We start from the raw sequence: 27,529 nt of genomic DNA, 5'->3' as shown, positions 1-27,529 counted from the left end.
CGGGACCCTATTACTAAGACTCCGCTGTCCGTCTGTCTGTCACCAGGCTGTATCTCATGAACCGTGATAGCTAGACAGTTGAAATTTTCACAGATGATGTATTTCTGTTGCCGCTATAACAACAAATACTAAAAACAAAATAATATAAATATTTAAATTGGGCTCCCATACAACAAACGTGATTTTTTTGCTGTTTTTTTCTGTAATGGTACGGAACCCTTCGTGCGCGAGACCGACTCGCACTTGGCCGGTTTTTTCGCCTTTGCCAGCCGCGTTCTAGGAGCGCGGAGCTCCTGGCCGCGCCTGAAGTGATACTTGGGTTCATCAGCGTTTGACGTTTTTCGAGCGTTTCAGCGAGCGCCACGTGACACGACTATCGTGCGAGCCGAGCGGCATCCCACTGCCATATACCTTCCCGGGCGGTGCGCCGGCCAAATATACCTAAACTGCGCAGTGACACCCCTAAAAAGTGTCTCAACTACATCGGTCCTAAAATCTACAATCAGGTCTCCGACGAGATAAGGACTGCGAGAAACAATAATCTGATGACTGTTCTAAGTTACATCTCACCAACTTAGCTACCTTCAGGATGTAAAGGGAAGGTAAGGTTAGGATTTTGTACCTTATGAACAGCTCTTTTGCTGGATGGTCCCATTTGACGCCGGCTACTACACGGATTAGTTAGTTAGTTAGTTATGCTGGGCATTTTCCGCAAATCGACATCCAATGCGCCTATTTTGCGTGAAACGAGGTAGCGCTACTCTAACCACCCCAGCTCCTCCACGAAGCCTAGCAAAGTCTTCAGGTTGCTAGTTGCCTCTTTTAGTGTGCATGGATTACCTAGGTATTTGCTCCTATACACTTCTACCTGTTTAACTGTAAAAACCCATATTCTCCTAGACTGCTAGGAGAATATGTTTTGTTGTTTCTTCTTCTTCCATGCACGCTCTGCACATGGGGCTATCAGTTTTATCCATATTATGTAGGTGTTTGTTTAGTGTGTTATGTCCTGTTATTAATCCTACTATTTTACGTAGTTGGCTTCTTGGTGTTTTCAGTAATATTTTGGTAAGCTTGTGGTTCAGTTCCGGTAGAATTTCTTTGGTTTGCCTGCATGTCTTCAATTCACTCCAGTACTTATTGTGCAGTTGTCTGTGATGTTGTTCTAGCTGGTTCTGTATGTAGGATATTGGTAGAGGCATAATTGGCTCGGGTCCATATGCCGGTGTTTCTGAACCTTTCCTGGCCAGTTCATCCGCTGCATCGTTTCCTCTTGATCCACTATGCCCCTTTATCCATTGTACTCTTACTTTGTTGCCTTCTTTGCTCACTTCAGTGAGGCTCCGATGGCATTCAAGTATAAGCTCTGAGGTAAGTTTGTCGCTGCATAGCGCTTGTAGTACCGATTTACTGTCTGACAGTATTAGTATGGTTTCGTGTTTCACTTGTCGTCTTGTAATAGGATTGCAAGCTTCTATTATTCCTACACATTCAGCTTGGAATACCGTATTGTGTTCACCAAGGGGTTTTGTGATGTGTATGTTCAGGTCCTCTGAGAAGACACCACATCCTGTCCCTTCGTTTGTTATTGAGCCATAATAATAAGGATATGGCGTAATCTTTCCAGAAGATCATGGTTTTTGGTATTTTGTCGATAGGCGCTTCCAGCATGGGCATTTTTGAGATCGTATTTTCATAGATCTTCTTGTGCGATGAGCTGAAAGATGTCCATAGGTTTAGATTATTCAAACGAAGAGCTGTGGCAGCCGCTTCTTTCTGTATATACATGTGTAGTGGCAGAAGTCCTAGCATTATTTCTAGAGCTGCAGTCGGAGTAGTTCTCATGCAGCCCGTTGCAGCCACACATGCTAGTCTTTGTGTTTTATTTAGTTTGTCTATTACTGTGGTTAGCTGGGTGCGGGGCCACCATACAACCGCGCCGTAGCTGATCCGCTGCATTATTACCATTTTGTACAGCCATAGTATAATGTGAGGGGCAAGTCCCCATCTTTTGCCTACCATCCTCCGGCATTGCCAAAAGGCTACTGTTGCTTTGTTCAGTTTATTGTCCAGGTGTTTGTTCCAGTTCAGTTTATCGTCCAGGATTATGCCTAGGTACTTTACATCCTTTGAAAGTGTCAGTTTTGTGCCAAAAAGTGTTGGCATTTCGTATGTACCCAGTTTTCGTTTATGGGTGAAGAGAATTGTGTCGGTCTTTTTCGGGTTTACCGATAGGTCATTCTCCTTGCACCATTTCTCTACTATCTTCAGTGCTGTCTGTGTGAGATCGCACAGTGTGTTTATTACTAGGCCGCTGATTAGTATTACTAAGTCATCTGCGTACCCTATGGTCATAAAATGTTTGTTGTTTAGTTTTGTTATCAAATCGTTTACAACCAGGTTCCAAAGCAATGGTGAGAGTACTCCTCCCTGGGGGCATCCTCTCATGACCAGTGCCTGGTGATTTTGATTTTCTGTTAGTCTTATTATTCTCTGTCTTAGCATATTGGTCGCACTTAAATGTAGTTGTTCGTTTAATACGTTGTATTAGTTTAATTTTAAGCAAAGGAGAAGGAAATCAAAAAGTAATAGTTTTGGCTGTCCGGTTATGTAGTGTTCGCATGAGCCCAATTCGGACTGTGGCAACCCCGCTAGTATGGATGGTATAGATTATATATTATAGTCTCCATGCCCGCTAGTCTATCTGTGATATCTGTCATTCAAGATGTCTAAAGCGGCCGGACATTTCTTGGGAAGATTTTAATTAATTTAAGCCGAGATCGGCTAAGCAAGTTGAAATCGGGCATGATCGCCCTTTCGACCCCGGCTTAAAATGCCGTAATTAAAACGTCGTATTTGTATGGCGGTCTATCGCGTGGCCCGGTGTCGAAATAAGGCATTATGCATGCCCACGCAGGCCTTTTGTCCACCAGCAGGGCGCCCACCGCATGCGTCTAGCTGGATACTCCGGTAATCACGATACCCAGCAAGCTGACGCTGACCGCTTCGTATCTCCACGTCAAGGCTCTGTGACGTGGCGGTTGTGGTAAATTGCCCTACGTATCTATTTAACGTTAAAATTTAGTTCCGCAGTTCGCCGTTTCTACCAAATTACTTAAAAGAGTTCGCTAAACCCCTATTTGTTCCCGGAAGCTATAGTTTAAATAATAAGTACTTACCGTAGAGTCCTGTGCAACAGAAGCTAGCCGGTTATTCATTTGTTTAGCCATAAGTAAAGGTAAAATTTAAGTATAAATGTAATTAGTGGTAGAATATTATTAAAAGAGTGTCCGGGTTCCGGCAATTTCTGGTTACCTATTCTGTAGTCAATAAAGCTTTGTTACTCTCATTTAGTGTTTATATTTGTTTCTGGTAATATTTAGAACCCCTCGGAAATAACTGTAACAAAGGTCACAAAATATGGCCGCGAATTGCTGTTTGGCCTCTAGATGACTCATGACCCTAGTTATTACCTCACAGGCAGAGTCGATAGTTGATCTACCTGGCTGGTAAGCATATTGTTGCTGGTTCATTAACCTGTTTTTATTGAAGTGCGACATAAGTACATCGCTCAACACGCGTTCAAATATTTTTGAAAAGATTGGGATTAGTGATATGGGTCTAAAGTGTTTTACGTTATCTATTTCTCCCTTGCCTTTGTAAATTGGCTGTACTTTTACATTTTTTAAACTAGCAGGGAAAATCCCACAGTCAGCACATTTATTAAATAAGTGGCACAGTATACTGTAAAGAAACTGCGGTATTATGTCTAGAAATTTAGTTGTCATGTCATTAATGTATTGCGAGTCTTTACGTTTGATTTTTTGCGCGATTCTTATTATCTGTTGCCGCGAGCATGGTTCGGTACTAATAATGTATGCGTGTCTAGCGATGTACTTACGTAGATAGGCGAGCGCAGTTGCAATGCTGGTGTGCGTGTTGACACTTTTATTCGCATCAACATATAACCGGTTTAGCTCAGTCGCCGCTGTGGCTGCGCGTTGCTTATCTGACTGGCCGGCTGATTTGTTTATTAATAGTTATTTACGATACAAGTGCGGAAAAGAGGAAATTCGAAACGAGTGGCGATAAATTAAAGCACGACCGCAGGGAGTGTTTTAAATCGACACAAGTTGCGAATTACCTATTCGCACGTGTATCGTACAACGTTTTACAGTACATATGGCCCTTTAAACTTTCGACATATGCACGAAAAGTGCTCTTTTACGCACTAGTGCGAGAAAGTAGCACCATATGTACTGTAAAATATCTAGCGCATCACGTTTGCCGTCGCACTTGCCCGTCTCTGAGGCAATTATTCGCCATGCCGTCCGACATATGTTGTGGCTGTTTGTTATTGACTTATTTACAAAATCCCTACAAGCCTTACCTAGTTCGTGAATGTAGTTATTTTCGACTGAGATTAATTCGTGACATTTGTCGTTTGATGACAGGTTCAATAAAATCTTAGTTTTAGTGTCACGCATTCGTTTTCGAGATTCCACCACATTTTCATTGAGCTAGGATTTGGATAAAAAATTTACCGGACATTTTTTTACGTGAAAGTGTATGTTATAAAAATGAATTATAACGTCCAATACCGAGTAAAATTAAGTATGTATCATTTTTAATTTTCCATAAAAGGCTTTTTAAAACCTCACTCGCCTCACTGTATTTTCTACGGCTCCGGCGCTGCGGGAAGTGCAACCCCTCCGCCCTGGCGTAAGGAATATGTGGGCGGGGGCTGCACTCCTTCCGCGCCTCCGGCTTGGGCTTTGCAATAACATGCTAGGGGTAGGTCAGACAAGCCCACGTGGGTAGTCGGTGGGTGCTCTAGCTGATTCGGTTTTGTAGACAATTTATGCAAAAAATGAATTTTATGGCAAGTTTTATTATTGCATTTGAAATAAAGGTATTTGGCAATCATGACAAATGACAATTATGGCACATAACATTTATGGCATATGAAATTATGATTATGACATTTAGTCGTTTTGGCAAATGAAATTAGTGCAAGTGAAATTATGGAAAACGTGAATTATGAGAATTATGGAAGTCATGTTTAGATTTTTTTAACATCTCGCCCACTTGGTTTCTTCTGGTGCTCGCTGTTATAGTTTTTTCCCGTGCGACCTGTAGGTATGCTAATTCGGTCTTAATATTACAGTGTTGGTTTCACATCACCAGGTGTTTTATCGCAACAATACGAAGATAGAAGTACCAATGGAGTTAAAGCTGTCGTTCTGCGAGGAGCCGTGCCGCTACGCCGACTTCCTGCAGTACATCGACACGCTTATCCCCAAGGACTGGGATGCCGAGTGCCAGAACCAGAACCCCCCGCACTGAACCGCACCTCGCCTCGACTGCCGCGCGAGACTGCCTCTGCGTTATTACGCCGTCAGGATTAGGTCGAGATATTCCATCAGACAGGTGACAACTAAAATTCAGTAATCACTACCTACCACCAATTCAAAGTCATATTGCACCGTACTAGTAATAGTAAAAAAACAAGGTTGATTTTTGTTTAATTATTTTTATGCAGTTTTTATGTAATTAGTAAGTTTTGGTTGTCACACGGAGTAGGATGGAGATGGCAAGTGGGCGTTCCTGTGTATTGTACATATTGTCGTGGTCGACTCACTTTATGCACAGACTATGATCAGTAGTTTTGTTAACTACATACGTTGAATGACGTTCGTGTGACACATATGTTTATGTAACAAAATATTGTTTATTTAATTTAAAACGCCGTATTGTGCAGAATTAAGCTGCAGAAATAATAGCTATATAAAAAATCTTACACTGGAGGTATTTTCTATAACCAGAAATAGTTATTTACGATACAAGTGCGGAAAAGAGGAAATGCGAAACTTGCGAATTACCTTTTTGCACGTGTATCGTACAAGGTTTTACAGTTCATATGCCCTTTTAAATTTTCGACATATGCACGAAAACGCACTAGTTCGAGAAAGTAGCACCATATGTACTGTAAATATTATTTTAGAATGTAACCTGATAAACACAAATAAATTTTTGGCACAAGATTTTATCGCTGATTGTACTTTTCTTTCCGCAGGCAACTACTCATCGAGACAATTCTAAAAACCCCAAACACAATTAGGTTGCGTTGTTTTATCACAGAGTTCCTATGACCACCTCTTGTCTCCATCAGATCAGCTCGATGGTACCATAATATTGCATTGTCACCCGACTTACATATGTACACTCCCGCTCATAACTATTTAGGTACTCGTAATTTTTTCCATAAAATTGTATACAAAATCGACTTTCAGAATTATACCGCTAAGTCGCAGTCGGGTGACAGTTTTTTGTGCAGTTTACTCTTTTAACTTAACAGACAAATCGACCTTCAGAATGATGTGCAGAATATTCGTGTACATTGCCTATTTACCAAATGGCAAGCGGTAAAAAAATCTATAAATCGTTTTCCAGTACAAAATCGTTTTATTTTGTACGAACTAGTGCATAAGGGTTTTTTAAATCGTTGCATATAGTAATCTCGAAATTCGAGGATGTCTTTGGCAAAACTTTGAGGCTCAATATATTTACCTAAATAAAAATTCAATCCAACATGTAAGAGAGTAATTTGCCTGCGATCGATGATTGTTGTTGACTCAAAGGTCAAATGCTACGGCGAATGGAAAATAGTATTATATGTACTATAATGGGAAGCTTACAGTCACATATGACCTTTTGTTTTCGGACGTCACTGCCGTCACTGGTGTGTTAGACAGTTCTCAACAGCTGGCTACTCGTAGGCGTGTAGATATCTCGGACCCACCATCAGTGTACTCCATCCATGTACACTCAGCGTCAAACACTTTGTACCAACCAAAGTAGTTAAATAGTTCGGTACACCTACCTACACCATATATTTAGTATGGTGTACTGAACTATAGTTGGTCAAGCAAATCTTGTCAGTAAATAGGAACAAAAAAATACTATACTCATCCTTTTCTTTTGGGTGCTAGTACTAGTGTAAGACAAAGATAGTATGATTCTCTCTGTCTATGTTTGAAATAAGACAGACTTTGAAATGAGACAGACCCTTGACAAACTATATTTGGCCACTTTGACTGCTACAGAGTATTTGACGCTGAGTGTACCTATGGAGTGAGCACTAAGCTTAGGTAAGTACTTGTTTATGGAACTAGTGAGTAGTGACCATTGGTAGACCTTGTCGTTTAACTGTGTGGACGACGAACGTTATTCAGTCTTCAAATATTATTTACTTGACTGGTTATACCTAGTATGTATAAGTGTTATACTAATAATTATAACAAAATGTGCCAAGAAGCTTCTCTGTTAACATAAGGTTACTCTTAGAGACTCGCTTGTATATAAAAAGGGTTTATATGTTGTATTGTAGCCCACTTTTAGATACCTGCCTTTAGATGCCTCGTTTTTAACTCGAATTTACTATATAAATCTATTACTGTGCAATGTTTCATATTGTATAAAAACTGGTACTTACCTAATAATTATCTCAACAGAAAATTTGTATCTGCTTAAAATAATCAGTTGACTCTATATGCTTTCAGACCCTGGGTGTCGAGAACGGAACAATTGTACCTAGTGTACCTGTGCCTGGCACAAATTGCGTCAGTCATTTCATAGTGGTTAAGGGAGATGTATCATGGATTGAGGAACGTAGAAGTAATATTTTTTTCACTTGTCATGATCATAAAGTTCGACTTTAAGTCGTGCGTAGACGACATAAAGTTGCTTATAATGTTCTAGAGCATAAAGTAAAATCATCTATTACGAACCTTATTAGCAATAAAATCCAAAATCCTCCATACAAAATGCCAGCCCTGCCGGCGCGGTCCCGACCGGCATGCCCGAGTACAATTTTCTTTAGTCTTGAATACGGTGAAATAACATAAAATATTGGATATTTCGAAGTGAAAAGCAGAGTGTACTCAAGCATAAATGTCCATTTTTGTCCTTGACTATATTGGTCCTTGCTGCGCTCGGACCAATAAATTGCCTCGTATAAAAATGGATCGCTTAATTCCCCTTATGTACAATCTACTACATATAGTCATGTAATCCCTCCTAAAAACTTTTTTGGTTGCTACCGCTCTTCAATCTACCAACTGAGTGCGGCAGTTGACTTTCATTAGGCTCTATTCATGATACACTATACCTGGTCTACGAGTGTGGTGCGACGTTTAGTGAGGCGCCACCGCTGGCAATCAATAACCCATTATAAAATGCGTTTAGTACGTTTGTATTTTGAATAATCTATATCTATCCGTTTAAGAACAAGGTACATAGCTGGAAGACAAGTTGGAGATGAGTGGATTGGTTATAATCTCTCATTTCCAATACTTAATGTAAACAGGAGATTTAGTTCGAATAGTAGGCAAATAACCGTACAGCAACGTGTTAAAGAACCATCAACCGCATTGACTCATCATATCATAATAACACGTTTCTTGTGCAAATTTCTCTGCTGTTGCTATTATAGGATTATTTTTTCTTTTTTGTTGCTTCTAAAATATGTGGATAAATTATATTAACCTTATGAAGTTCTAGTACCTTCTTAACGCATTCACTGCCAGCAACCCACCAGGCGGGCGCTCAGTCCGTAGTCGCTTTTCGCTACATACGGGTTTTCACATATTGCTGGTACATTCGAATATGGCAGCATCCTTGTTTTAATAAATTTTATTTATATCGAAGTTTTTCATTATACTGCATTTTACTATGTAGTTTCGAATTGGTTCCTGTTGTAAGCGAAACTATTTGTCTTTGTAGTTTAAGAGTAATACTCTTATTAGTGTTATTGTTACGTTGTTATGTTACCATCTCCAGCCATCGTCTTTGGTCAAATATTTGTATTGATATACCTTTGTTAGTAAATAACAGCCAATATTAGGCTACATTGTTGTTTTTGTATTGTGATTGACGTTATAAATATATATTTATATTTTATGTGGACAAAGATGTAATAATTTCCCTACCCTTTACCTTTACCTCGTATATTTTTATTTTTACTGCTGCCAGCCTGCCAGGGTTGCCTTTTATAAAGATCTGCGTACCCGTAATGCCCGGTTTGTTTCTAAATATTGTCAGAAAGAGATACAGACAAGGATTAGTGCGATTACCTATAGCAGGGGTCACCAAATGGCGGACCGCATCCAGACCGCCGTTTTTGATTTTTTTGCTTATTTATTTATTTTATTTATTTGGAGATCCAACAGCTGTGACATTAACATAAAAATTATAGTTGATACAGGAAGCCAATTATAGGAACTCACAGGTAGTGACATGATATTATTTAATAAACTCAATGAGAAACGGACCGCGATGGTCATTTTATTCCAAGAACCGGACCCCTGAAGAAACTAATTGGTGACCCCTGACCTATAGGTTTATATGGGCCTTTTATAATCTTGATAAGCATGAAATTAGATATAGCCTCTCATAGCGATGTTGGTAAGTTGGTTGGTTGGTTGTTTCATCAGTGTTCTTACAGAGAACACTGATGAAAAGCTCAACATTGATAAATTTATAAACAAATATTTATCTGACTCTTCGATTCAATGTAGATCTTTTCGGTTCCGGCACCGGCACCGGCAGCGTAGAACAACGAAACCCGCCGAGCGCCGATGTTACGTCAGCAGCAGCACGCGTATCTACAACTAGGGTTAAACAAATAAAAAGCAATCAGTAGCGTATATTTAAATTTATTATTATTATGCACTCGCGTGTTAATAATCATTAGTAAAAAATATACAAAAAAGTGCAATAATATATGTATTATAATTTAGGTACATATAGTCTAACCCGTTCGTATAAAAATACCGCAAATCTATGTACAGGTTAGCCGTTTGGCACACACTTACTAGAGGTTAAAACAAAATTTTTGACCCGCAGTTCCTAAAACAATTTCGCTGGGGGGGGGGGGAATGGTAAAACATTTTTTTTTTAATAAAAAAAATTTTCTTTTTCCAAAACCTATCGTGTGTGGTATCATACGAAAGGGCTTTTTGAGGCGATTCTAAAAGTATATCACATCATTACATTTCGGGCATTTTTTTAAATTAAAACAAAAAGAATTTTCGAAACATACCAAGTTTGGGCTCCTCCAGACACGATATGGCTGATTTTTTTTGTACAATATACCACAAATGATACGTGATATCCTCACGTCTAACTCCAAGAAAGCAATTTTGAAAATAATATGTTTAACAATTTTTTTTTAATTTTTCAATTTTACAAAGACACAGTTCTACTTCAATACCTATTTCACGAGACTTGGAACTATACTGCAGATACGGTACATATTATCATACGTAATATCCATATATCGAACGGGAAATACCTCTTTAACCCTTTAACTGCGCCTTTCATCAGTTGGTATAGTTTGTTTAGTTTTTGACACAAAATATCAAGATTGTATCCTTCAGATACGATATACCCTATCGATTTTTCTTTGTACAATATACCACAAATGATACGTAATATCTTATTATCTAACCCCAAGAAAGCAATTTTGAAAATAATTTCATTAGATTTTTTTTTAATTTCTCAGTATTGTAATATTTAAAAATTATACACAAGAAAAATATTTAAAAAAAATCCTAAAGAAATTATTTTTAAAATTGCTGTCTTGGGCTTAGATATCAAGATATTACGTATTATTTACGGTATATTGTACAAAAAAATAATCAGTAAGGTACATATATCGTATCTGAAGGATACAATCTTGATATTTTGTGTCAAAAACAAAACAAACTATACCAACCGATGAAAAGCGCAGTTAAAGGGTTAAAGAGGTATTTCCCGTTCGATATATGGATATTACGTGTCATTTTATGATTAATATGTACCGTATCTGCAGTATAGTTCCATAAGTCTCGTGAAATAGTTATTGAAGTAGAACTGTGTCACTTTGTAAAATTAAAAAAAAAATGTTAATGACATTATTTTCAAAATTGCTTTCTTGGGGTTCGACATGAGGATATCACGTATCATTTGTGGTATATTGTACAAAAAAATCAGCCATATCGCGTCTGGAGGAGCCCAAACTTGGTATGTTTCGAAAATTAAAATGCCCGAAATGTAATGATGTGATATATTTTTAGAATATCGCCTCAAAAAGACCTTTCGTATGATACCACACTCGATAGGTTATGGATTTATTTTAACCCCCCGCGAATGTTTTTAGGAACTGCGGGTCAAAAATTTTGTTTCGACCTCTAGTATGCGTGTGCCAAACGGCTAACCTGTACATCGATTTGCGGTATTCCTTTGAAATTGGGGTCGAGCGGCTTCCGCTAATACTTTGTATAACTATGTATAAACGTATACGTACAGCTAAGTAATTCCTTACAGCTACTGGACGGCACAAGGGTATGGAATGTCAACTTAATACTATTTTAACATATACTTACATTGCTAACAATACACATTATATCGGTGGTTTTTACGTAACATTGCATTGCTGTAAAATAATTAAAAGGGTTTCAAAATTCCACACAGCTATATAACTGACTATGAGGAAATAAATGATGTCAATAACATAACCAACTAAACCTATAGTACTATGCCTTATGGGAAACGGTCGAAGAGATAGTTCACTAAGAGTTAGTTCTATATTCCCATAAGGCAGTGCACTACTAAGGCTAAGTATTTGTTCAGATGTCTGCCGAAAATTACAATCTGCTAATAGCAGACTGTGATGGATATTGCAAAATGTTCGTACATATGAAATATTTGTTCTTTTATTACTAGGTAGTATGTGTTAGAAAAGAAAATATAATTTGTACTTCAATTCAAGGAATAACCTCTATATAGTTCGATGTCTACTTTTAATAGTCGACTGTTGAGTTTGGCAAATCATAATTTTTAAGACTACTTAAACTTAATACAGTTAATACGAATATTAATTTTTTTATAGTAATAATATAAACACATTCACTGCCGGGTGGAAAAGCAATTGGGTAGGTACGTAAGTTCTTCAACCTAACCAATTGACACACGATTAACCAAACACACTGTAAGTGTAGCAGCCACTGCCACTGCCAGCAGTGAACGTCTTAAAGGGAAGCGCCCACGGGTCATACAATAATTATTGGTTTTACAAGGGAGCAAAGTTGTTGTTTAACCCCTCGTGCTAATACTGACGTCGTGACGTCAGAGCATGCGAAATATTTCAAAATTGAACCACGAACATAGCAAGTGCTCGAAAAGTAAAATATTGAGCGTTGCGAGTATTTCCAGGCACGAGGGTTAAACAAAATTTGCTTGGTACCAAGTGAAACTAATTTTACAGTACATATGGTGCTACTTTTTCGCACTAGTGCGGGAATGAGCACTTTTCGTGCATATGTCGAAAGTTTAAAGGGCCATATGTACTGTAAAACGTTGTACGATACACGTGCGAAAAGGTAATTCGCAACTCGTGTCGATTTAAAACACTCCCTGCGGTCGTGTTTTAATTTATCGCCACTCGTTTCGAATTTTCTCTTTTCCGCACTTTATCGTAAATAACTATTTCACCACACCAACGCGAGGAAAAAACTAACGCTATTAGAAGTATAAATTTATCATTATCAGGTGACACGGGGAAACAACTGAAAATTTGCATCAAATACTTTGCCACTCTTTTGGATAAAATGCAACTTTCTCAGTTGTAAGAATCACTTATTGAAGAATAAACTTTATGAGCTGGTCTAAACACATTCGTTGCGTGATACCTAATTATAGAAGTCTGTAACGTAAATTTGAACATGAGCTCATGTAGTCTGCGTTATAGATATTGGACATGTGGTCATAGAGCTAGGTGACTCGACAAGTTTAATGCGAGCTCGTGGATTATATAATCTGTGCCCGTGGTTAATTACCTATCTTACGAGTAAGTAGATATACCTAACGGTAACATTATTAAATACGGACACGAAAAAGCACAACACTACAAGTAAACCTATGTCATGAATTCAATTGAACACACTTTTTGTTTGTTTCCATACGACATTTTCACGCACAATCTGACTAGATTGGAATACTATTTAGATCGCGCTTTTGTACATTATTTTTTTCAACACACTTGCTCGTAACATGCAAGTAATTGAACCGCTTTTAGGCTCATAATCCTAGAAGATATTATTAAACACGCGTGCTTTTTCATTATATTATATAACGAACGAAGTGAATGATAATCCGACTGACTTAGGAAGGTAACTGATTGCTAATAATATGTATGGAAACGGAGCCTTCTTAAATTTGTCGAGTAGAGAAGCGCCTCGCCGACCGCTTGCCCTGTGGCCCGGCCGGCCCGTCAGCGGCAGGCAGTATGACAGATTTTAAACGTATACCCCCTTATTCATAAAACTTTAGTTAAATTATGATTTATCCCTTTCTAACTAATACATAAGTCTAAATGACAGATAAACACAAACGATTCACAGCTAATTCAGGCCAGTAGCGCGTTTATGATTAACGCCATTACTGTTTTAACAATTAAAATGATTAATATGAATGTTTCCTTTTTTCCTCGCAAATGTGTTGAAAAACGTCGTATGAAACACGTGTGCATTGGTCATTATTACACACATCGGCTTTCTTATTGCGCGCTCGCTTACAGCTCGCGCGCACAATATCGCCTCGTGTGTAATAAACAACGTAGCATACTTGTATCACAATGTACTCGTACTATTATCCGAAATCCGAATACATCATACGGTTGTTTTGAGTAGTGTGGCGGTATTGTGGGTAAACAATTTTGGGCCCACAGTGATTTCACATGGAAATACGACTAGATATGACCGTAGATCTTTATTAATCCTTTGGTTAGAGGCCATTCGGCCGTGACCACTTTTTTCCCAGTAAGGAACGCGTAAAGTGGCCACGGTAGAATCAAAGATAGATATAACTCTGTAATAGATGGATACAGTCTAAGGAAAAAACGTGCCTCGAAAATCACGAAAATTTGATTCTCGATCAGATGGCGCCACTACTTTGGCCTACTCTCGTATAGAGGGCGCTGACGGTTTCGTTTGTTATTTAACGCATATCAGTGAAAGAACATGGGTCAAAATCATAAAAATAAATAATGCAAATAAAAAAAAAACATATATCCATATTTAAATACATTTTATCGCATTTTTATAAATCTTCATTTATAGTTTTAAAGGGTGTCGATAGATGGCAGTGAATTTACTGTGGTTACACAATTTACTATGACAGTACCGCTCTATCTTATTATATCCTCTTTGGTAGAATGATCCTTAACACATTGTGCCCGGGAACCCGCTTGGCGGGCGCTCTGTTCGTAGTCGCTTTCCTTTACAAAGCGGGAAAACGCTAGGATCGACTACGCGTGTAGCGCTACGAAAACGTGAATGCGTTAAGCCTTTATCTACGGTTACATTTAGAGTAAGCGCAGTTGTCCGTCTGACCTTACAATTACAAACATTAAATGTTTCTTTTCTCAAAGTGGTCTCTATAAGTGGTCCATTTTAAAAACATTCAGTGTTATCTATTGTACAAGGCTAATTATATTAGTAAGTAGTAGATATACATAGATGTGGTGAGAACTAATCGAACCTAATATTTGCATGGGCACAATGTAACAGATAGGTATTGTATATTTGTATCGTATGGAATAATATTTGTTATTTATTTATTAAGTATTAACACTGTTCCGTCCATACGGTAGCGTTCGGTAAGAGCCATCCACACTAGCGTCTCCCGAGCGTCAGCGTCTAGACAACTCTCGGGAGACGCTAGTGTGTGGTGGCCCTATATGTCATTTCTCTCCTCTCTCCCGAGGTAGCTTTCTAAAAAAAACTATTTAGCCAATGTAAATCTCCTGGGCTATAGCTTCTTGAGTATGTATCTCTAGTGAATGACCTGAAGCGTCAAATGGGACCATCCAGCCAAAGAGCTGTTCATAAGGTACAAAATTCTAACATTACCTTCCCTTTACATCCTGGAGGTAGCTAAGCTGATGAGATGTAACTTAGAACAGTTCCAGTCAAACGCTGATGAACCCAAGTATCACTTCAGGCGCGGCCAGGAGCTCCGCGCTCCTAGAACGCGGCTGGCAAAGGGGAAAAAGTGTCTCAACTACATCGGTCCTAAAATTTACAATCAGGTCTCCGACGAGATAAAGACTGCGAGAAACAATAACCTGTTTGTATCTAAACTGAAATCTTACCTAATCTCTGCTGCGTACTATTCGTTGCAAGAGTTCTTTAGCAAGTAAAATTATAAGAAAAGTTTATAAAAAAGTACAGTCGAGTTACTAAATACATTCATGTGGCATTCATATTCGGACTCATGCTCAAGTTATATAATTAGCTAAAAATACCTACTATAATTAATACTAATTATTGTTGTATATGGAATATAAATTATAATTGTAAATTTGAAAATGTGACGTGTAAAATTATTATTTTATAAATAAATAATTGAAATTGAAATTAGTGACAAGGTACAGGCAGCAAAAAGTTACCTTGGCATTTGGGGGAGGGAAGTAAAAATTATGAAAAATGGGTCACGTAGTATGGACATGTTCCCTAAGTGGCATTCCGCCCATATGGCATATCGCGTATGTAGAATTTCACCTATGTGGCATATCGCGTATCGTGAATTTTGCCTATGTGACATATCGCGTATGTGGCATTTCACATAAGTGGCATTTCGCGTATGTGTCAATTTGCGGAGATATGTCATCTTATGCAAAACAACCTACCTACTTATAGGTATGGACCGCGAGCCAGGCGCTAATTTCGTCAGTCATCGCCTCCCGGGCGAAAACTCGTATAGCGGTTAACGGCTATGTATGATGAACCCTCGTGAACGTCAGCTGCCGCTCCGTTGGTGGGTTGAGGAATGGCAGCCACCGAAGCGCGTAACACGGTCTTTCCACCGCGATACAACCGGCTGACGACTTGTTTTATTAACAATCGCATCTAAACTATCATATGACAAAGAATCAAACGGGAGGCGATGACGCCGATGACTGAAAAGAATTTTCTTTTTTACATGTTCATGTGACCAGCTGACGGTCTTTCCACAGCGATACAATCGGCTGACGATTTCGTTTATTCACAATAGCATCTGAACTATCATCTGACAAAGTATCAAGCGGGAGGCGATGACTAAATTTTTTTTATAGACTTTATTTGCTGCCATTCCTCAACCCACCAACGGAGCGGCAGCTGACGTTCACGAGGGTTCATCATACATAGCCGGTAACCACTATACGAGTTTTCGCCCGGGAGGCGATTGGTCATGGAAATCTGTTCCTGGCCCGCGGTCTAGTACAGTCGCCATCAGATATATCGGAGCGGCCAAGGTGTTCACAATATCTGAACACGCACTCTAACGCCCTGACAATAGAGGCGTGCTCAGATATCTGTGAGCGCCTTAGCCGCTCCGATATATTTGATGGCGACTGTACCTACCTATGAAATGAAAAACAAAGCTCGTGTCGCGGCGATATACCTATCGATTTGTTTGTTGTTTCATTAGGTAATCAATCATCTAAGTATGTAATAACACTAGGGAGGGAAAAAGCTATGTTTAAACTAGAGATGCCACGAATATTCGGCAACTATTCGGTATTCGGTCACTTTGTCGAATATTGGGTATTCGGCCGAATGTTGCCTATTATTCAGGCTAATACCGAATATCTGTTGCACCTACCTAAAAATAAAAAATACTCAATAAAAATAACCAAAAACTAGGTATGTATATTTAATCTTTTTTGAGCATTTGTTGATTTAGAAAATATTTTATTTTTATCATGGGTGCGATTTGATTGACTAACTACATTCATTATTCTGTTCATCAGAAAATATATCTTAGCCAACGTTATGCTTTGTTGGTGAACAGTTTTCATAATAATTGTGACTCGATATGTTCGCATGTCATGCCAATTATTCGGTCGACGAATATTTGGCGCTTCGGCCGAGATAGGGGCCGAATAGTCGGTATTCCAAAACCACTATTCGGGGCGTCTCTAGTTTAAACAGCTATTTAGACGCGCTTCAAAATATTAAGGTGTAATGGATGTAACAAAATTTCTTAGTCGCGCGCAAAATTTCTTAGGTGTACGTATTGACAACTCTACAAGTTCCCACCAACCGGCTAACTTCTCCGCCAAAATTACATCCTGCGTATTTGGAAAAACGTCAAAGTGTGCAGCGCAACAATGCCTCCCACAATAAGTTTATGTTATGAGTGACGCAGCATTCTGCAACGCTAGTTCCTGTCTTGACAACCAGTCATGCCACTAAGATCTAAGAAGTTTCGCTCTCCGGCTACGTTTCTGGTTTTAAGGTTTGAATCTGAATCCATCAAGACTTGAGGAGTTGTTCAATTTATCATGGATCCCATACAGCGGTACATGTATACTGTTCGCTTATTAAATTATTAAACAACTTGGTATATAGTCATGTGGTTGTCTGGTTAGGTACAAATGATAACTATCCACTGGTAAGGTTCTTTAACCAACTGCAGACTTTCAAACCCGAACGACACCTACCAACGGACTGGGGGTTTATCGTCTTTAATTACGATAGGAGAAGGGTGATTAGTGCCCGCAGCATGTCAGCACGTGACGCTCCTTGTATGCCCGCATGGTCGTGAACACGACCACTGCCATCCAAATAGCTACCGACACCCAGGAGGCTATGATGGCCAACTGCAGGAGCAAACCTGTGTTTATGTAATATTCCCCTTGAGTGACTATGCCGTTCGGGTTCTTCTGTATGTAGTCCATATAATCGTAAATAGCTTGACAGCTGAGACGGAAGTGAATGGCGGTAGTTTGGTCTCCAGCAGCACGAAGTTCCTGCAACATTTTAATTATTGTTAGAAAATAAAGAAGACTGAATACCTACCTACTCTAATTTATTCAGTCCTCTGCTTAGTACATTTCATGCAAGTACATAATATGATTAAGAGCGTTCTTACAAGAAAAGTCGAAATAATGTAAAATTGATGATATTCCCGACAACATTTAAGACTTTACGCTCATTATTAGAAACAAAGAGTACTTGTTCCAGTAAGAGCGTCTTCTTCTCTTTAGGAATATCGTTGTACATATTAGAAAAAGGACTAATTAAATTAGTAATGATTTTTTTTCTGACGGTCGTTTACTAAAAACCGCGTGAAGCACTGAATTGTGAGCTCTTATTTGTAAATTTTGAGAAGTTTACTCTGCTAAAGTTGGATATATTGTATTACTAATATCCTGTACTTTAGGAATATCGAATGATATTCTTCCTACATGCTTTTGAGAAAGAGAAAATCAATGTAAAACGAATTGAATTTTCTCTTCGAAACAAGTGTAAATTCCTACGAAAATCTACTTAGTATCGAAGTCATTTTTATACACGAGCAATCTACAACGTTTGCTTATACTGTTGGTGTACATTTGTGTTTATCAAATTCTACTTAAATTTTTTGGCAATTTTTTGAAAACTACTCTATATCACCGATGACGCGCGCCCGCGATCTCAGTACCGCGGCAGAGCTTGAAGAGGTCGGACCTGTGTCGGTCGGCTCCGCACGTTTTCGACGGCGACAACGAGGTTTTTTATCGTTGTGTGCGGCAGGCGCCGTGTAAAACGCTATACGGTGTGCGTGTAAACTGCGACTGAGAAACTTTGATCCGAGTACTGTATTTGTTTTTATAATATTATAATATAGTATAGTAACATAACAAACTTCCGAACAACATTAAAAATATTTGAAATGACCTGAGATTTTATAGGTAGTAAAATAAAAAAAACAGCCAAGTGCGAGTCGGACTCGCGCACAAATGGTTCCGTACTATTACGCACAAAACGGTATTTTATACGGCTATTTTATTCTGTTTTTAGGGTCCCGTACCCAAAGGGTAAAAACGGGACCCTATTACTAGGACTCCGCTGTCTGTCTGTCCGTCTGTCACCAGGCTGTATCTCATGAACCGCGTGATAGCTAGACAGTTGAAATTTTCACAGATGATGTATTTCTGTTGCCGCTGTAACAACAAATACTAAAAACAGAATAAAATGTGGTATTTCCTATAAAAAGGGACCTTATTGTCGATGGCGCTTACGCCATTATAAACGATGCTCCGATATAACTAAGACTGAACTTGTATAAGTTTTGAGTATGTATTACTCATCCTCCTTATGAACCCTGGCAGTACCTAGTGGAACTTAGGTTTGGTGCAACATAGGCGCACATTGTTTTGGTCATCCGACTGGTCTTGATGAGCACTTAGGAGAGCAGTACCCTTTGATAGAGCTGATGCTGAACCCTGGCAGTACCTAGTGGATCTAAGGTTTGGTGCAACATAGGCACACGCTGTTTTAGTCATCCGACTCGTCTTGATGAGCACTTAGGAGAGCAGTACCCATGATAGAGCTGATGCTGAACCCTAGCAGTACCTAGTGGAACTAAGGTTTGGTTGACATATCAGTCAAATTTGACAGATTGACAGTTTTTGTCATTTTCAGTGAAAATTATCTTTTAGGGATAGAATTTAGCACCAAGTAACATTGTTAAGTGTAGTTTTATACTATCTGTCAAAATTGACATTTTGTGATATTTTTGACAGTTTTGGATCCCAGATCGAAACGGCTTGTCCAATTTTGATAGGACCTTCAACATTAGTCATGGGATGGAAAATGTAGTTTGACACATCTATCAAAACTGTCAAAATTGACAGATTGACGATTCAAATGACCAAAACCGCGTATGTCTATGTTGCACCATGGTTGCACGAAATCTGAATTCCGCTAGGTAGTAGGTACTGCTACTACTGCCAGGGTTCAGTCAGGGTCATTTTGCTGTCTCATTTTAAAATATCACGAATTTTATTTTATTAAACGTTAATGCAATTGAGAGTAATTCTAATAATTTTTTTGTAACTTTAATGGCCATTCAAGTTAATGGCCATTAACTTCAATGGCCATTATCGTCTCAAAAATTTAATTCGAATTAACTTTAATGCAATTGGTGCGTAATGCAATTGTTAATGGCGGAACTAATGGTTAATGCAATGATCAATGGTTAATTAAAAGTAACAATTACGGCCAACACTGCTACATATAGCTAAAATAGTTTCGCTACCCAAGCTGTACGGTTACCCTGTACCCTGTACCAAATGTAATGACGAAACATGTAAACAAGCGAGTATAATTTCTTTCTAGTATAAAATAATTCTTTTATAATACAAAAGTAAGTACATTTGCACTGGATTTAGTATTTTCGTACCAAATAATAATTAGGATTTTAAGTTAGTGTCGTTATAATTGTTTTCAATATGCTTCACGAAGGATCAAGATTGTTTAATCCATCATTGTAGTGCGAGTGAGAGGGAAAACGTGGTAGAAGGGATCGGCATACTGAGCTAGCACAGCCCGCCGCAGCGCGTAAAATACCTAAACTCGCTCAACGCCGAAATGTAATAGCGCTCTTAACGATCGTTATAATGATGTAAAATAATACTTTGTCTGGAATTGCCAAAAATATTCAGTGTTTTATAACGATTGTGAAAGTAGATTTATTTTTAATTTTTTTATTATATTGGTAATAGTGTCCTGAATCCTAATATAACGGAAAGCTTCTATTAGAATGTTAACAATGGTAGCGTCAGTTAACAGACTTTCGTACAAAAAGAGTGTCCAGTGACCAAATAGATGGCAAAAAATATCTTTTTTTGTAATACTACGTCGGTGGCAAACAAGCATACAGGCTCGCCTGATGTTTAGCAGTCTCCGTAGCCTATGGACGCCTGCAACTTCAGAGCTGTTACATGCGCGTTGCCGACCCTAACACCCCGCACTAGTACTATGCCTTATGGGGAACGGTCGAAGAGATAGTTCAGATCCGGAAACCGCTACTAAATTTTAGTATGCTGTTGGGCATGGTACTGGGTCTCCAAAACTGCCGGGAAACAGCGGCGCCGGCCATCTACTTCAGCGGAATGACGTCATCAAAATGACTCCCGCCTCGTTGCGAATATTGCATTTTGCACCCAAACTATGCATTGCACATACACGTGTGGGGTATTAAACGAAAGCCAATAAAATATTATATATTTCACTAATACACTATGTACCAAAATATGCAATAGTTTAAGAGAAATTTAATAATAAATCAAAATGATGAAAAAAAAAACGATTATTTGGGTTTTTCAACCAAACCATAAGTCGGACGTTAAAGCAATGTACTACAAAATTAAAGCTGATGTCTCAAGTCATACACTGATATCAAAATCAGACCAAAATCGTGAAATTTATGCATCAAAATGTAGGTATTTGCTAGAACAAATGCATTAAAGTAAAAAAAAATCGAAATTGGTCATTTTCAGGATAATCCGCATAAGCTTCTAGTATGTTATTAGCAATATAAAAAGGATCATAAAACTGCTGGGAGACAATCTCTATAGTGCCTGAGTGACAAATAATGGCATCATACATGTGACCGCTGCCGAAATTTGCAAAATCTAAATTATAACTATACCATGAGTCACACATAATACACGTGTGCTATATCAAACGAAAGGTTATTAAATATATTATGATTCGTTAATACCTACATTATTTATAGCTCTTAAACCAAACATTTTTTTTTGCAAACAATGTATAGATTAATCATAATACATTTAATAACCTTTCATTACATGTAGCACACGTGTATGTGTGACTCATGGTATAGCTATAATTAACATTTTGCGAATTTCGGCAGTGAATATCTGTATGACATCATTATTTGTTACACAGGGACAATAGAGATGGTCTCCCGACAGTTTTAGAATCCAGGTCATATTGTTAATAACATACTAGAAGCTTATGCGGATTCTCTGGAATATGACCAATTTGGATTTTTTTAACTTTAAGGCATTTGTATGGGCGAATACCTACATTTTGATGGATAATTTCCACAATTTTAAACAGATGTTAATTTTTTTGATATTAATGTAAGGCTTGAGACGTCATCTTTAATATTGTAGTACATTGCTGTAACGTCCGACTTTTTGTTTGGTTGTATAACCCAAATAATCGTATTATTTTTTCCACCATTCTGATTTCTTTGTAATTTGCACTAAATATTGCTGTATAATTTGAGACACGGTGTATGGATTAAATATAGAACATTTAATTGGCTTTCATTTAATACCCCACACGTGTATGTGCAATGCATAGTTTGGGTGCAATATGCAATATTCGCAACGAGGCGGGAGTCATTTTGATGACGTCATTCCGAAGTAGATGGCCGGCGCCGCTGTCTCCCGGCAGTTTTGGAGACCGAATAACATGCCCAACAACATACTAAAAGTTGGTAGCGGTTTCCGGATCCGAAGCATATTCCCATAAGGCAGTGCACTACATCCTCGTTGAGCTCAGGCAACCTTACTCACCGGCAGGAACACAATACTATGAGTAGGGTCTAGTGTTATTTGGCTGCGGTTATAAGGTGGAGGTAGTTTCCCAGTTGGGCTCTGCTATAGAATCTCTAGATCTAACCTAACCACCCAAAGCGAGATGACATTCACAGTGCCCATACCTCTCTTTTGGACGTACATAGTTTAAGGACATAAATACCCGGGTCAATAATTATCTATAGAAAATGCAAAATATTATACGAGAATATTAGTAATATCACGGATGATGGATGATTAAACGCAGGCAAAGGCTAAGAGGACCAAAGTGTATCTGTTAAAGATTCAAATCTCGTTCGAGTATCAGACGATGACGTGTTTCCACTCCACACTCCACTCCACACACGAGCGAGGGGCCGACAGATTTCTTATGTGGCGTTCATTGAACCAAACAGGATATAATAAGATAGAGCGGTACTGTCATAGTAAATTTTGTAACCACAGTAAATTCACTGCCATCTATCGACACACTTTAAAACTAAAAATGAAGATTTATAAAAATACGATAAAATGTATTTAAATATGGATATATGATTTTTTTTATTTGCATTATTTATATGATTGTTAAATAACAAACGAAACCGTCAGCGCCCTCTATACGAGAGTAGGCTAAAGTAGTGGCGCCATCTGATCGAGAATCAAATTTTCGTGATTTTCGAGGCACGTTTTTTCCTTAGACTGTATCCATCTATTACGGAGTTATATCTATTTTTGATTGAACAATGAACATTGCAATGGCATGTGTCAAGTTTACGTACGAGTAACTTGGCACGTTGCGCCAACCGAACGGCTAGTGTTTGACATTCGCAATTCGCAAGGGCAGCTCACAGCTGACACTCTTTGATAGAGAAAGATAGTCTTATTGCGTCTCTATAAGAAGAAAGAGAAAATAGTGCCATGCTTTGTCTTTATCACCGACCGGGCATTTTTTCATGGTCGGGTTATGGCGTCATAGCAAGGCGATGGCGAAATACCGAAGTTTATAAGAGTGAAAGAGAAAAAGGATTATGCTGCCATACATGAAACTGTCAATACATGAATATCTTGTATGTCTTTCTCTTACCCCTGGTCGCTCGGTTTCATGTCTAGTAACTACTATACAGCGCCTCCATGTATTACTAACGGTCCAATGCCATTATGTAATGAAACAAAATTTCTAGGTTTCATACTTGACTCGAATCTTAACTGGAAGTGCCATGTCGACCAGCTTTGTAACAGGCTGAGCAGTTCTATATATGCTTTAAAAAAACTACAACCTCTGATATGGAAGAAATCACTTAAAGCCGTATATTTTTCGCACTTTCACTCATTGATGTCATACGGTACACTGATTTGGGGAAATTCCACAGATGCCAGGAGAGTACTAATTCTCCAAAAACGTGCGATCCGTTTACTGGCTGGAGTTAAACCTATGCATCACTGTAAGGAACTTTTTAAAAGTAATGGTATAATGACGCATTTCTCAGTATACATGTTTCAAGTTTTGATGTTCGTGAGAAAAACTTGTCTTTGTTCAAACGTGTCGAAGTCATGGGCAAACAAATCAGATCGACGGGAAGACTGCGAACAGTGCCGCGTCGCATGGCACTTTCATGTAAGAATCCGCGAGTAATGGGCCCAACCTATTATGAACGTCTACCAGCTGAATTTAGATATGAAATATCTGACGAAGCATTTGAACGACTGAGGAACTTTTTATTGAATAACCCTTTATATTCAGTAGATGAATACATGGAATTAAAATTTGAATAAATAACTGTTTGACATTATAGTTTTTGTAAATTGGATTTTATTTGACATTAGTTCTTAACTGTTATTATTACGGCTCTTAGTTTTAGTATGACGATCATTACGAGATACCTTTTTTGTTTGACATGTATTCCATTATTTATTTAGTTTTAATTTGACGGTAATTTTCCAATACCTTTTATAATTGTTAGTTAGTTTTTCATAATTTGTATTGTTTTTGATTTATCATTGTTGATATTTTATAATTACATGTTTGCATGCTGAATAATTGACGATCATAATATAAATTCATATACATTAGTGTAAGAATAATTTATATTGTAATTTATCATTATGAAAGAAATAAACTAAAAAACTAACTAAAAAAAAAACTATGCTATGTCTATGGATGACAAAGATATTCGTTCCTGAGTCATGGTTGTTTTCTATGTATATAAGTATTTATATATTATGTATATCGTTGTCTGAGTACCCACAACACAAGCCTTCTTGAGCTTACCGTGGGGGTTAGTCAATTTGTGTAAAAAATGTCCCTATAATACTTATTTATTATTTATTTATTTATTGTATAGTGACAAAAATATTGTAATTTGTTTTAATAGCAAACAACACCATTTGAGTCTCTTAACTTCAAACTCAGGTAAATACATCTGTCGGATTATGCGATTTTGGTATTAAGAAAAGGTAACAGGGTAGATATTTGCTGATCCGAGGGTCGAATGGATTGAGCCGAGTTTGAAGTTAAACGCCACATTTGATTAAGCAACAGGCATATCAGTCAATACCGCTACTGTAAACCAGGCGAGATGAGAGATCTGTTTTCTAGTCCAGGTCTCCTCCTCCAAGGTCATCACTCATCAGTCCATTATTGTGCTTCATGTAGGCTTAATTAAATTATAACACAATATTTTGAATACATTTTTTTCTTGATCTGTATCTATAAATCTATTTTATTACCAAATATAATTGTTGATACCACTTTTTTTAATAAATTCTTGCAGATGGGACAGTACTATAAAATATACTACTTGTTCTGTGCTATATCCCTTTGAACTTAAAAACTGACAGCTCTCTTAATTACATAATATCCGTGTGGGTGTGCCCTGTACAGTGCAGCTAACTAAACAATCTTGGCCCTTATTGCAACAGTATAAGGTTTACTAATGGTTACTTAACTGATGCTATTTGGAGAAGGTTACAGCTAAATTAGTCCCAATTAAAACTGCTGTTATGACTAACTGACAAAGGCATTTTTGACTAATAGTTTTATACCTCTAATTAACTTTAGATTTATACGTCTTTCTGTTTCTTATTTTTAACTATAGTTTGTGTATTTGTTGAGATTTCCTTTGTTTGCTTATAAAACAACTTAGTTAAACTACATGATGTGTGAAAGTGCCCTTGTAGCACTGTTAGCTAAATAAATAAATGATTGGAGTTGAGTGTGACTGTCATGTGACTTTGGCAAGGTGTTGAAGGCTTGGTAAAGTGAGGAAAACATTATTGTTAGTTGTCCAGAACACAGGTGTTAAAATATATTATTTTCATACTATTGTAGGAAAGCAAAGAATAATAAAGGGTAAAATTAATAAGACATTTAAGAATAAATACCGTGACAAGGTAGCTTCGATACTGGTTACAGGTTTTAACAAATCCATCTGTTATAATAGCTGCATGAACCAAGTTATAAATACAGAAACATGCACCAATAATAGCTGATGGAACCCAGCAGTAGATCACAGAATCATTGCGTTGAGCCACTCTAGCCCTTGATGTCACTACTATTGATTGTCCCTCTCTGAAACGTAGTTTGAATTATTTTAATTTCAATGTTAAATTTGGCTAAAACCTTAGTTCTTAGTATTTTGTTATAACAAAACAATAATTGAATATAATATTTTCACTCACATTTCCTGCATAGAGGTAGACTTTTCATCCTCATATCTGCCAACATTGTTTATGCAAACTCTGTACATGTGAAACAGAGCCATGATTATAGCATATACTAATACAGGCACTGGTGCCAAAGTGGCATACATGCACCTGGAGTGGTGGCCCCCATTAAAGTTTCTATATGTAGTGACGCCATAAAATATACATCCACAATTAGTGTTCTCAAAATAGTTCCCTGGACAGACATTAAGCGTGGTGCGCCAATGGTTAAAAGGGATGGCGACGAAGACCACTGCTATCGTGAGCAGCAGCGCCAGCATCCCGTAACATATGCACAGGCGTCTCTCGATTACGTATTGATTCATTATGATCACCTGGAAACAAACGTAACAAATTGGACCATAAACACTTTGACAACAGTCAGTAATAGAAAAAGATAACGATTCACTAAAAATAGGTGTGTGATCCTACAAATGATCGGGCAATGGCAACCTGCCAAGTTCTTCAGCATAAGAAGCATCTACTTACCTTACCAAGCGTAACTTTCTAGTAAACACGAACTTTATATTTTAGAACTATTGCGTTCATATATGAAACTAGGACAACAAACAAAATAACTTTCTTTACAAGTTTCGCAACTTTACTGACAACTTGACGTCTTGACTAGCAAAGCAACCATGGAGACTATAAAAAGGAGCCAAATCTCTATGTATAAAAAGTGTCCATCAAAAAACAGTAATTAGGCGGCGCCACCATACACCGAAATACTACCAAAAACAACCTACGTAATTTGGTCGGGTTATTTGTTGCCTTCTATGGTTCATGTTATACTCATGTCCCAGAGCCTAACTAGCGCCACCGGAGAGATTGGGAACTATTATTTAAAGCTAAAAGCGGTCACTTTTGCAACAATTCTGCCATAACAGATTGGCATCCTTTCTATACCATCCATACATGGAGACTATATAAAGGAGCCAAACAAATCTCTATGTATGAAAAGTGTCCATCAAAAAACAGTAATTAGGCGGCGCCACCATACACCGAAATACTACCAAAAACAACCTACGTAATTTGGTCGGGTTATTTGTTATACTCATGTCCCGGAGCCTAACTAGCGCCACCGGAGAGATTAGTAACTATTATTTAAAGCTGAATGCGGTCACTTTTGCAACAATTCTAGTGTTGCCAACTTGGCATAAATGGTGCCAGATTTGGCATAATTTCACACCCTTTGGCATCGATATTTTCCATTTGGCATCTGGCATAATTTTTAGCACAATTTAGTGAATGAAGTGAATTATGTCCCTAAGCCAGGTTTGAAACCTACTTGGCACGAGTGTGGATAGAGGCTAAAGGAAATAATATACATACGAGAAATAGGGAATATTACGCGAAACTCTGCGTAGGTGGCGCCAGTACCACGATATGAGGGTCTATCGCGAAACAAGAAAATCGAAATTTCGT

At 38.0% G+C, this 27,529-nt stretch overlaps 3 protein-coding genes and 1 long non-coding RNA gene across 5 annotated transcripts in view; 2 read left to right on the top strand and 2 right to left on the bottom strand.

The window, feature by feature from the left end:
• Window positions 1–8,971, top strand: part of LOC134754891 (lysosomal acid phosphatase-like) — a 48,222-nt gene extending 39,251 nt beyond the window's left edge. For both annotated transcript variants that reach the window (XM_063691356.1, XM_063691355.1), the window contains one exon: window positions 5,188–8,971. In XM_063691356.1, the coding sequence (XP_063547426.1) occupies window positions 5,188–5,408 (221 nt within the window). In that variant the 3' untranslated portion in view covers window positions 5,409–8,971. The remainder of the gene's footprint in view (window positions 1–5,187) is intronic.
• LOC134754852 (serine/threonine-protein kinase polo) overlaps window positions 1–27,529 on the top strand; it is a 466,060-nt gene that overhangs the window by 220,680 nt on the left and 217,851 nt on the right. The gene's annotated exons all lie outside the window — the stretch shown is intronic.
• Window positions 1–27,529, bottom strand: part of LOC134754979 (uncharacterized) — a 31,950-nt gene that overhangs the window by 3,692 nt on the left and 729 nt on the right. The gene's annotated exons all lie outside the window — the stretch shown is intronic.
• On the bottom strand, window positions 16,485–26,714 carry LOC134754916 (uncharacterized). The gene is made up of 4 exons (XM_063691391.1): window positions 26,594–26,714; window positions 26,081–26,439; window positions 25,784–25,970; window positions 16,485–17,836 (listed from the first exon to the last, which is right to left on the bottom strand). The coding sequence occupies exons 2-4, from the start codon at window positions 26,428–26,430 to the stop codon at window positions 17,576–17,578; spliced, it is 798 nt and encodes a 265-aa protein (XP_063547461.1). The 5' UTR covers window positions 26,431–26,439; window positions 26,594–26,714; the 3' UTR covers window positions 16,485–17,575.

The sequence above is a fragment of the Cydia strobilella genome, chromosome Z, assembly GCF_947568885.1.
Source record: "Cydia strobilella chromosome Z, ilCydStro3.1, whole genome shotgun sequence".
Taxonomy (NCBI): Eukaryota; Metazoa; Arthropoda; class Insecta; order Lepidoptera; family Tortricidae; genus Cydia; species Cydia strobilella.
This window is presented reverse-complemented; position numbering and strand designations above follow the sequence as displayed.

Excerpts from the sequence above, each read along its gene's own strand:
- LOC134754916 (XM_063691391.1), bottom strand. The coding sequence starts at position 26,430 with ATGAATCAATACGTAATCGAGAGACGCCTGTGCATATGTTACGGGATG. Across the intron at positions 25,971-26,080 it reads TCTACCTCTATGCAGGAAAT|AGAGGGACAATCAATAGTAG; the intron begins GTGAGTGAAAAT and ends ACTACGTTTCAG. Across the intron at positions 17,837-25,783 it reads ATCGAAGCTACCTTGTCACG|GAACTTCGTGCTGCTGGAGA; the intron begins GTATTTATTCTT and ends AAAATGTTGCAG.